Consider the following 12,263-nt stretch of genomic DNA (forward strand, 5'->3'; position numbering starts at 1 on the left):
GCTTCCATTAATTTCAGTAACAGTGAAGTACACAATCCTACAAAATACTAACCTCTTGAGTATGCTGCAAAATTTTGTTTCACTTTGCTCTGAATTAGATTTTTTTCATTAAGAAGTAAATAAACTGCTTGCAGTCTTAACAGAGGGATTCATGCTAAGAAGTGACTAACTCCCCTCCCTGCTCACAAAAAATAAAAGTGAAGTTTTCACTGTTATAAACAAATAAGTACTGAAAAGTTAACAAGAGTCATAGCAAAATCTGACTTTGTGATGAGCTGTTTCTCCTGTGATTTTTTTCATTTATATAAATATTTTGAGAATCCCATCTCAAGGTTTTGTGTTGGCTTTTAATTATTTTATTTCGTCTTTAGGTGCATTTGTACACAAGTAGGCTATAAATAAAACACTTGTTTTCCTGAAGGCACTCTTGAAGATGTGATTGCACCCTTTTTTTCTCAATTTCACATAGACCCAATTTATCATAATGCACAATAATATCTGAATTTGAACAAGTAGAAAATCCTTATTTGCTCACACTACACTGTCAGTATTAACTAAGATCAGCTCCTTGGGGATACTATTTGTGCTTGTATTTAACAGTAAAATGTCACGAATAAAGATGCTGCCAAACAACTTGAGAGTCACTTCTCTATTTGGACAGCAATGACTTTCTGATGAACATGATGTGTGTGGCAATGGTTAGAGCAAAGCAACTTCCAATGAGGCTATCCAAGAGGACATGGGCAAGCGAGCAGCAGAATATGAGCCACAGAAGGTTGGCCAGGGGTGTTGTAATGGCACATACTGCCCATAACTTCCTCTATCAAATGCAGGGATTAAAAGCAGCCAGGATAGCCTCCACCCTAGGTAGGTGGGGGAAAAACAAGAGCCAGCACATCACTCGGGCAGCCAGGAAATGAGCCAATTCAGCACAGCCCCAGTGGTGCTGCTGCCAGTAGGACATTCGTGGAGTTTGCAGAAGATTGAGAACATTACCTCTGAGGGAGGGTGATAGTCCAGCACCCAAGATGCAGCAGCAAATGCCAAACCAGTGGCAGACAAGCTGCCGGGGGGGCCAACAAGTTCTTGTCTTGCTCAAACAGACTGAACACTCCTGTGGCTATCAGTCCTGTCCTTAAGTTCTGTAGTACTCTGAGCATGGTAGTGGAGGTCAAATGAGTTACCAGTAACAAAGCAATAGTAATTAACATGAACAAGAGAACAGGACAGCATCAGTGAGTCATACTGTTAGTCTCACTTAAACACAGCAATAAGACTAGCACTGAGTCACAGAATGTAAAGCAGTTACATCTGAATTACACAAATGAGCATGCAAGAAAATAGCATCAAGACATCTCACCTGAGGGATGAAGGCCACTTTAATTTTTCTTGTGATCTTTGTCATCAAACTATCCCATGATAAGTGACTTTTAAATTTGTGCTGTAGCAAGCAATATTATCCAAGTTATAACAGAACTAGACAAAAATACTGTTCTCCCACACCCAAAGGGATCCTGGTGATATTATAATGTGGACAAGTTCCACCTACGGTGCTGCACTACTGACAAACAGCCTTATACGTTAGCCTAGTATAACACCTTATTAAACATTACAGACTGATAACAATTCAGCTATACAAAAGACAGGTAATTGCAAATAAAAGTCCATCACTTCAATATTTTTGCAAAAGTTATGTCTAAGATAGTCCATCAAAAATACTTTTCATGGTGGCTGACACAAGCCTACAATGCAGCACGTTTACACTAGAGTTTGATGGTTATTGCCAAGTTTCCACCTTAGTGCAGTTCAATCGTGTCCAATATTTTCACGCACTGCAACAAAGCCTTGGGATACTTGGACAAGGCTTGCGGGGTCTCAACCCAGCAGCATTTCATGCGAGGTTGGTGGCTGAATGTGGGTCTTCATTAAGTGCTGTCTGAGTAGAAGACTAGAGTTTATTTATTCAACCTCAAGATAAGCAACTTAATGCTGCTGATTTGAATGCAAACAAGGGCAAGACCTCATGCCTGGAAGACTCTCTGATGTGGTTACACTGGAAGTTTAGACTAAACACAAGTTGAGATCTGTAACACAGTTGTCACAGCCTACAAAATCAGCATGTTTTCTTAAAGCATTTCAAATTTTTAAAGCACTGTCTACAACTAAACTATCAAAGTGGTATTGCTTTTATCTGGAAAATGCTGCACTTGCAATTATATATTACTTATTAAGGTCTATTTGGATAATTCACTGAAATCTCTCCCATATGACAGAAACAATATTTGCTTCTCCATCTAGTGACCTCAAATGACTAAGAAGAGGTGGAGTGAATTTCAGTTGGCAAGTAATTGCAATTATGCCATTCTTTTTTTTTTTTTTTTTTTTTTTTTTACAGGTCATAGTATTATCTAGTCTGCTTTAATACTGTCACTGGACGAACTCTCAAATGAATATGGGGCTCACAATGCTTGCAATGTATCCAGGACCTAATCCTGGCGTGCTTAGTTTGTCCTTAAGTAGCTATTTCACATCCTAAAATGCTTGGGAGACTTCTAAAAACTGAACTGTTAAAAGCAAAGCCTCAGCATTGTCACCAAGCCTTGCTTCCTAAACCCGCTATCCCACTTTTAAAATTACAGCACTGCTATTTCAAAACAGATCAGGAACTTCAGAACAAAGCATTTCTCTGGTGACACTTCTGTGTTGTAAACACACAGGCATCAAGGGGTTCAGTCCCAAGCAAGAAAAACAAAGTTCCCTTTCTCCATATGAGCGTGAATCATTGCCTAAGCCTTCCAGCTCAACTGATGAACAGCAGAGGCAAGAGATTTACAAATATGAGAAACTCCCACAGCTATGGACCCAAGAGCAACCCTCACTTCTAATGGGACCAAGCATCTAAAGGACTTGCATTTTTAAATCAACATTTGAATTCAGAATCCATATGATCCATTCACTCTACGTTTGCATAACATACAGAGCAAAGATGCTTTGGGTTCAACAAGTGCAAACAACAACTAATAGAAATCTAGAATTAGAAAGGGGCGGGCTGATATTCAGAACTGATTTTGCACAGTATTGCCACAGTCCTATAGTGCTGCCGTTGGAACCATCAACTATAACGCAATTCCAGTGTTTGAGCACTAGAGGGTCAATTTGTGATGAAAACAGCTTTACCTCAGTTTCCTTATTTTTATAGGTAAGCATTTAACCTCTTACCATCCCTTCAGCTGTCATGAGTTTTGCTAGATGAAGCTTTCAGAGGCCATGCAGCACTGGGGTGGAGAAGTTATGTCACACAATCACAAACTTTTTGCAAGAGTACCCTCAATAGCTTTAGACTACACATGCCACACCAAACCCATGACTGCTTTCTCTGGTCAGCTGTAGGGTGCACATCTTTTCAAAAGGATCTGAGAAGTTGTCTCTTGTGACTGGCAGTGGGAAAAGACTGAATAGGTACTAGCCCATAGCCCATTTTGAAAAATACTCATCCTGTACTTACACAGCAGCCTCTTCTCACGCCTAATTACTATTCCTTTGAATAATACAAAAAATGCAAATATTATCCGTTTAAATTAAAGGGATCCTCAGCGCTGCCTGTAATTGTACTCCACAACAATAATTGCCCAACAAGCACTGGGATGGCAGCAGAAGGGTGGGCATTACCCAGAGGGCAGAATTCAGGCCCACTAGATTGCAGCCTTGCCACACAATTAAAAAAATCTGACGCTCCTAAAAGTATATGCATATTCCAGAAATTTGGGGCATTACTGTATGAACAAACCAGAAATCCTTCTCCTTCCCAACAGGATTTGTTATGGAAACAGCATATAATTTCATTCCAATACCACAAATTTGCCACTACATTAAAGAGCATTACTGTAACTGAAGGATGAACGGTAAATCAGCATCCTCAGCTCTCCAGGCTACAGCCCTCTTCAGGGGAATGGTGATTCTGAGTTCCCCTTCATTTCAGGCTATAAATATACCCCATGAGAGAAAGCAAAGCTGTTGACTAAGAAATGCCTTACTTCTAGCCCAATAAACTTTGTTATACCACAGTTTTGTTCCTGTATAATCCTTCTTTTCACGGACAAGAGAACTGGGCAACGCGGTTTCTTTGTATACGGTGATACTTTCTCTGTCAAACATGGTACATCAATCATACAGACTGTGTTGCAAAAAATCCTATCTAAATTCCCTGCAGCAATGGATGGATTTAACAGTGAGGTAAAACATTAGTGATGACTGCAATATACCCACGCAAAAGACACCTTTGTATCATATTAATAGAGTTTCAAATACCATTATATGTTGAGAAATAAAAGTATAAAAAGGTAGGTGAGTCACAGAGATAGCACCACAGCATTAACTGTGACCTTAGCAAATTGCTGCTCTGTGAAAGTTCACAAAAATTAGCAAACAAAAAAGCAGGGGGCTGCTCTTTTAAATTATTTAAAAATCACCATATTGTGTTCTCTAGTATATTTATTAAAATAACAAAGACTGAACATGGAGCCTCAGCTCTGCAATCTATGTAAAAAATCCCAAAGAACTGAAGGGGATCTCTGTCTGCTGCAAATCATGAACTGCAAATATTAATGAAATTTTACTTTATGTAGAAATGACAATTCCATTATTCATCTTTGAAAAGTAATTATACACTTACCAAAAAGAATTCCACTGCAACTGAAAGTGAATGGCTTGTACTTCAGGTTATTAGCTGTGTGTTGACCAGTACAATTTAAATGCCAAAATATTTCTTAAAGAGAAGAAGTGGGGGGACAGACAGACTTGAGAAAATTGTGCAAAATATCTGAGAAAGCAGGAACTATGGTAAAACAAATTTTAAAATAATGAAAAAAACCTTCCCTTGCTTCTCTATGGCTGTTTACGCATCATAGTTTGAAAAAAAGTAAATGATCACTTCCATCTTCTTCCAGATCTACAGAATGAAATGTTGTACTAGCTTAAGTCTCATAATTAGCCAGTCTTTCCTAACAAACCCATGCTTACAGAACACCACTTCAAACAATGAATTAGGAAAAAAAAAAAAAAAAAAAGTGTTGTGTTGAAAGGTTTAAGAATGTGTGTACTTTCCATAAAGCTGAAATGCTTCCATGAACATACTGTTTAACTCTGGATTAACCAAACATCCCAAATTCAGCAAAACTATTTTACTCATTAAAATATTCTGACAATATTATTCTGACAACATAGTCTGAGTGTCATTTTGAGCAGTGAGAAAATTTTTTCTTAATAGGAATGGGAGAAGAAAGGCTAAGTTGAGAGAACCCTTTAACAAAAAACAAGAAAGAAAAAAAAAAAAAAAAAGAAGAAAAAGAACTGGTGAGCTTCTTTCTTCTCCTGCCATATAGCAGATCTCTTCTTGGATTTCACACCACCGACCATACCCTGTCAGAGATCTTGAACAGTTTACATTACTTCTTTTGAAGGATTAATCTAGACCGGCCCAGAGATAAAAACCAAAATGCACAATGAATTCCTACACTGAATTCCAGCTTGTTACTGTGAACTCAACATAAGAAAAGAAAAAAGGAATCCCGCACATCTTGTAGTATATACCCTGCTTTCACATAGTACTTAAGTTAGTCAGAGGAATACATAAAGGGACAAGATAGTTTTGTACAAAACCTCAATTTATTTCAGTGAAATTAAAAATATGGTATTTAATATATATAAATTTCTATTCCTCTATAAATATAGATGATCTTGGGATAATGAACAGAAATAAATGCATACCAAATTCAAATAATTTTGCATTTCAGGGTATGGTAGCCATAGATAATGTTTATGAACCTAAATACAGGCATTTGTAATATAAAAAAAGTTTAAAACAATACAATCAGGAGAGAAGAATTCTGCTGTTTTTCATACAGAGGACTAAATATTCAAATGCATCTGTCCAAAGTTACAATTTCATTTTTAATATTTTATTTTTTTGGATTAAGAAGCACAATCCCACAGACCCAGGAGCACACAAGGTAGTAGATATCCTGCACACACAGTATCTTATCTTTGCAGTATGCGATGTTATTACTGTACCGAAAAAAAAAAAAAAAAAAAAAAAAAAAAAAAGGTAAAAAAGACAGCAGAGGCTCTTTAAGGTCTCACATCCCACCAGAGTGCTTAAACATTCCGGTTTTCTGTTTTCCCTTCCTTTGTTTTTACTACTGGCAAAAATCATCACACCCTCATAATGTGTAATGAATTAAATGGCAATGAATTAAAATTCAGGGCATGGCAATGGCTCCAATGTTTCCCAAATGAAGAGCCAGCGTATGTATATAATTAAGCGGGGGGGGGGTGGTGGGGGGGGGGTGGGGAGAAGGGGGTGGCGGCGGAATCTGAATGCTGCGTTTTATTCCGATGACGCTTCTTTTACTGAGCCCGTTTCCTGATCCTGCCAGCCCCAGCCCGCAGCGGGGCCGGGGCCGGGGGGGGAGCGCCCGCACGGTCCCCGCAGAGCTCCGGCCCCTCCGCCGTCCCCCCCACACACACCTTCCGACGGAAAAGCGCGAATTAAAAAAAAAAAAATAAAAAATCACCCACAAAACAAAACAACAAAACAAAACAAAACAACATAACACGAGGGAAATTTGGTGTATCTGTCCCCATCCACCTCCTAAGCCATCGGACGTGCTACAGGTGCAGACGGTGTGAAACCTCAACTCCTACAACAAAACAGGCCAACTCCTCCTCTTCAACTACGTGGTGCGTTTAAATAAATTTTATAAAATCGGACGAGGGCAGCCGGCAGTTAACCCCGCCAGCCCCGGGCAGGGCCGGGCGTTGGTGCTGCCCCCGCCCAGGGTCTGGCGGGGCCCGCCGGGCTCAGCGGGGCTCGGCTCCGCTCCGGCCGGGGCGAGGGGCGGCCGCCGGCCCTCCCCCGTGCGGGGCCAGGCCAGGGGCTGTGCCCCCCCCCCAAAACACGGGGCCAGGGCGGGAACCGGCGCTTCTCCCCAAGCCCACCGGCAGCCACCTCCGGCGGGGCCCGGCCCGCCCTAGAAGCCGCGCCCCGGGCCCCGCCGCTGCTGCAAGAAAACTCCCAGCAAAGCCATTACAGAACCAGTGTGGGGGAGAAGAAAGGGGGTTGGTTGTTTTGGTTTCTCTCACCGGCAGTTTTTCTCATCCTGCCCTAAAAAATAAAAATCCAACGCCTTTTTTTTTTTTTAATAAAAAAAAAAAAAGGGGGGGGATGAGGCGAGAAAGCAAAATCTGCAAACGGGTTAAAAGTGTCCTAAATAATTAAAAAAAGTGAGATTTTTTTTTTGTAATTTAAATACAAATATACTTACAAAATCTTACAGAGGCTATTTACATCCCTCTCCCCCAACCTGACAGCGCATTCAGTTCCTGCAGGAGACAGCCCAAGAGGAGCAGGGAGGGCAGAGCCGGGCAGTCCCAGGCGCAGGGGTCCCCACCGGGCTCGTCCTCCGCTCCCCGCCGCCTGCGGAAGCCACTCACGGTCCCCAGTTTGCCCAGGCTGGACAAGGAGCTGCTTCCCCGAGGCAGAGCCCCGGCCCTCTGGCCGGCCGCCATCCCCCCAGCCCGGCAGGCAAGGGGGTCTCAGACGGTGGTCTCGCCTTGCTTGCTGTTGGTGAGCCTGGTGTAAAACTTCCTCCAGGAGTTCAGGGTTTTCCCCGACCAGATCCAGAAGCCCGAGGTGATGCCCACGATTAAGGTCATGAGATACTTGATCATGAAGACGGTGAAGTCGGGGCTCATGGGCGGGTGGTGGCTGCTGTGGTTGTTGGGGCAGGGGATGGCATAGCTCTTACAGCTCTGCGTGACCCAGCTCCTCTCCCACTGTTCCCTAAAAGCTTGCTCGTAAAAATAGCAGGCAATGACGATGGTGGCCGGCACTGTGTAGAGGACACTGAAGATGCCTATCCTGACCATGAGCTTCTCCAGCTTTTCTGTTTTGGTGCCGTCGTGCTTCATGATGGTCCGGATCCTGAAGAGGGACACGAAGCCAGCCAGCAGGAAGGAGGTGCCGATGAACAGGTAGACGAACAAGGGGGCCAGCACAAAGCCCCGCAGAGCATCCACATTGTTGATGCCCACAAAGCAGACGCCGCTGAGGACGTCCCCGTCCACCTGCCCCAGGGCCAGGATGGTGATAGTCTTGATGGCTGGCACGGCCCAGGCAGCCAGGTGGAAGTACTGGGAGTTGGCCTCGATGGCCTCGTGGCCCCACTTCATGCCGGCGGCCAGGAACCAGGTGAGGGAGAGGATGACCCACCAGATGGAGCTGGCCATGCCGAAGAAGTAGAGCATCATGAAGAGGATGGTGCAGCCCTCTCGCTTCGTGCCCTGTGCCACGGTGCGGGAGCCGTCCTCGGCGAAGCGCTCGTTGCAGACCACCCTCTCCTCCAGCAGGAAGCCGGCGATGTAGGCCACGGCCACTGCCGTGTAGCAGCCTGAGAGGAAGATGATGGGTCGCTCGGGGTAGCTGAACCGCTTCATGTCCACCAGGTAGGTGAGGACGGTGAAGAGGGTGGAGGCGCAGCAGAGCACCGACCAGATGCCGATCCAGGTGCGGGAGAAGCGCAGCTCCTCGGGCCCGAAGTACATGAGCCCGTAGAGGCGGCCGGGCTCGCAGGGCGCCCCGCAGTCCTTCTCCCCCAGGAAGCGGTAGTTCAGGTAGGAGGGCACCTTCAGCGCCCGCGGGCAGGAGAAGCGCCCGCGGGGCTCGCCGGGCCCCGAGCCCCCGGGGCCGCCGCCGGTGCCCCCGCGGTGGGGGTTGCTGGTCCAGCTCTCAGGGCGCAGGGCGGGCGTGGGGGTGCCGCGCTCGGAGGCGTTTTGCCCCACGCAGAGCTCGCCGGCCCCGTGCACCGGGAACTTCTCGCAGCGCAGCGTGTCGGGCCACTGGAAGCCGAACTTGTTCATGAGGGCCTCGCAGCCCTGGCGGGCCCGCTCGCAGAGGGAGCGGCAGGGCGGCAGGGCCTGCTCCAGCACGGTGCACACCGGGGCGTACATGGAGCAGAGGAAGAACTTGAGCTCGGCCGAGCACTGCACCTTCACCAGCGGGTAGAACTGGTGCACCTCCAGCCCCGCGTCCTCCTGGTTGGTGTGGCCCAGCAGGTTGGGCATGATGGTCTGGTTGTAGGCGATGTCGGTGCAGAGCGGGATGGAGATGGGCTGGCAGTAGCCGTGGTCCGGGATGGAGATGCCCCGCTCCCCGTTGTACTGCGGCGCCGGCGGCTGCCCCCCGGCCGGCAGCGCCGCCGCCCACAGCACCACCAGCACCGGCAGCAGCCGCGGGCACCGGCCGCCGCCCGCCCGCCGCCCGCCGCCAACTTCCCCGCCGCCGCTCGCCGCCGCCCCGCGCCGCTCGGCCATGCTCAGTCGGTGCCGCCTGCCCAGCCGGGCTCCCGCCGCCCCGCCGCCGCCGCCGCTGCTGCTCCTCCCGGCCCGAACTTTCGATTCATGAAGGGAGCAGGCGGGCAGGGACGGGGCAGCCGCGGCCGCGGAGCGCAGCTCTGCCCGCACCCGGCGGCAGCGCCCTCCGCGCCTCCGACTACCGCCGCCGCCTCCTCCGCCGCCGCCGCCGCCTGACCATTTGTGCCGGCCCCTCGAGCCCGCGCCCCTCGCCTCGCCGCGCCGCGCTCCCTCCGACCGGTTTCCAGGCGCCCCGCAGTCTGCCTTTCACCGGGAGGGAGGAGCCTTGAAACCGACGCCGAACTTTCCTGCGTAAGGGACCGTCTCCCAACGCCTCACCCGGGGGCGGGCGCAGGCGGGAGCGGGGCTGCCCCGCGCCGCGCACAAAGGCGGCGGCGCGGGGGGAGGGGGGGCCCCGCCGCGGCGTGGGGGGGGTGTGCCGGGGGGTGGGAAACGATGGGGGGGTGTGGGGGGCCGCGCCTTTTCGGTCGGCAGCGCGGAGGGGCAGGGGCAGGCCGGGCCGGGCCCACCGGGGCGGCTCGGCGGGACGGCGGCGGCTGCACGGAGGAGACGCTGGGGTGCCGGTCACGGCTGTCCCGGGGGGTGTTTTTGGATTCCCCGGTGATGACGATTGTTAAGGCCATTGTGCTGCGCACCTCGGCGGGGTCCAGAGCCCGGCAAACTCGGCGTCTCCCCCGGCGGCAAGGCAGCTGTGCTAATTTCGGCTCCGTTCGCAGGGCGGCGGGGCGGGGGGGGGAGCGGGGGGAGGTCGGTATTTGCCAAATAGCAACGGACAAGGTTGGTTGGGGCGGGCGGGGGAGGCTAGTGCTGTTGTCCGGAGTCTGTTGCAGAGAACAGTGAGCAATCGGGGAGCATCTTTGCGGGACTGAAATCTAGAAGACGGGTTTATTGTGATAACTTGGGGCGCGGGGGGAGCGGCGGCAGTTTGAAGGCAGAGACCGCGGTGTGCACATCGCGCACACGCAGCCGGCGATGTGCGAGCGGCCAAAACTCGCCTCCCTCCAGAGACACTTTTCAGTATCTCGCTGCCGAGTTATTGCCAGGTTTTTTTTTTTTTTTTTTTTTTTGTTTTGTTTTTTTTGTGGGTCTTCCTCCCATCGTACCTACAGCAGCAGGCTGAGATACGAAAATAATCACAATAGGGCTCTCCCAGTCCCCTTCCTCCTCTGCCCAGTGGGCAGCTATTCCAGTTTAATTCGAGATGAATGCTGCCTGACTTGCAAATACCTCCCGTCAGGGCTTTTGAGATGCTCGCTGTATTCTGGGGAGGGGGTGAATGGGCATACAGTGACCACCAACAGGAGCCATTTCTTTCTGCGCGCCTAAAGCCCCTTGCTCACGCAGAATGGAGGTCCTGTTGGCTCTTCCCAAATGCGTAGTCGGGGAAAGTGATGGAGGCTGAATGGGGGATTTACTGTACCCGCTGGAATTCAATAGGAATAATAAACCGTGTTCCTGGAGAGGAGGAGGAGGAGAAGAATCCTACCATGTTCTCCGAACATTCAGTAACCGAGCCTCTGTGTCGTGGACGTGAATGTCCTCGTATTTGTCCGGTGGTTAATGCTGCCATTCAGAGCTGAACCAGGCATGAAACTTCTCCAGCCAGCTGTCTCCCTTCTCTGCAGCACACTCCCACCCTTCCACTTTATACGCTAATGAGCTACAGAAATCCATTAGGAATAAGTCAAGACCAGCATTTATTTCTAGCTGTCACAGGTGGCAAGGGTTAATGAAAGACATCCGTATTTCTTGGATACCTATACATAAAATTTGGACCATGATATTTAGGCCACTTTCTTTCTCCCAGCAGTGCTGTCCCACATTCAAACTAATTAGTGGCAAGATCTATGCTGTGTAACGACTGCTGGAGCAGGATCATGTTTAGAAATTGCACAGCCTTAAATATGTCGATTGCTGATGTCCTTGTTTACTGAGGTTCATTGAGTTCTGACAAGAACTCTCTTCTCAGAGGACTGTAGTTCAAAAATGATATGCACAAATATCTTCTTCCATCTTCTGCTGAAAAAAGTTTGATTCCTTGCATATTGTATTTACAGTTTTATATTACAGATTCTCTTCAGATCTGCATGGGTAATTAAAATTACCAATGCCTTTCTAGCACAAAACCTAATTTATATTCAGCCATAAATGACAGTATTGTTTCCTGTTCGTCCTAAAACAATTGAACACTGGATCTTTAGATAGGAACAAGTATACATGCTCTTTCTCATAGAAAATCAGGAATCAGTGAATTCAGGAAGCCTCTGTGGCTTTCTGCCTGTGGTCATCAGACCTGGGGATGTATCACACAATCCAGGAAAGGTAATTAAGATGCTGAAGTCCATCATCATTTGGCTGAAATTCTGTCTGTGGGGGTCTGCATTTGAAATATTTAGAAAATACTTCTCAAACTGAAAAACATTGAAAAGTTGCTGTTGTAAATTGCTGTGTGCAACAAGGTACAAGATCACTGTAGGAGAAAGATCAGTGTATACAGGACAAGGTTTGTACATGTATTAGCTTTTTTCAGACCAACTGGTACAGAAGGAAAAGTAGACAAATTTCTCGGTTAACAAGCTTTTTTTTGTTGGTTATGAAGCAGTAACTACCAAAGCTAAATCCAGCTTCAGAACAATTGCTTAGAGCTTAGAGAGGGATGTATCAGTGAGACCAACTTGGAAAGAAAAAGTGGAAATGGGAATTGAGGGGGTGTTGTAGGGGGTAGAATGAGGGCTGAGAGCTGCTAAATTCAGGAGAGTTCCTAGGACTTGCTGATTTTAACTGTTTAATAATTTTTCACGTAACAAGAAAATCCTATGTGGAACGAATCTTCC

General features: G+C 47.7%; 1 protein-coding gene across 1 annotated transcript; it reads right to left on the minus strand.

The window, feature by feature from the left end:
* Positions 1–5,941: 5,941 nt before the first annotated feature.
* FZD1 (frizzled class receptor 1) lies at positions 5,942–9,730 on the minus strand. Its single transcript, XM_042801715.1, has one exon. It carries the CDS (start codon positions 9,367–9,369, stop codon positions 7,594–7,596), a length of 1,776 nt encoding a protein of 591 aa, XP_042657649.1. The 5' UTR covers positions 9,370–9,730; the 3' UTR covers positions 5,942–7,593.
* Positions 9,731–12,263: the final 2,533 nt, after the last annotated feature.

Source organism: Tyto alba, unplaced genomic scaffold (genome assembly GCF_018691265.1).
Source record: "Tyto alba isolate M040663 unplaced genomic scaffold, T.alba_DEE_v4.0 Super-Scaffold_38, whole genome shotgun sequence".
Taxonomy (NCBI): domain Eukaryota; kingdom Metazoa; phylum Chordata; class Aves; order Strigiformes; family Tytonidae; genus Tyto; species Tyto alba.

Excerpts from the sequence above, each read along its gene's own strand:
- FZD1 (XM_042801715.1), bottom strand. The coding sequence starts at position 9,369 with ATGGCCGAGCGGCGCGGGGCGGCGGCGAGCGGCGGCGGGGAAGTTGGC.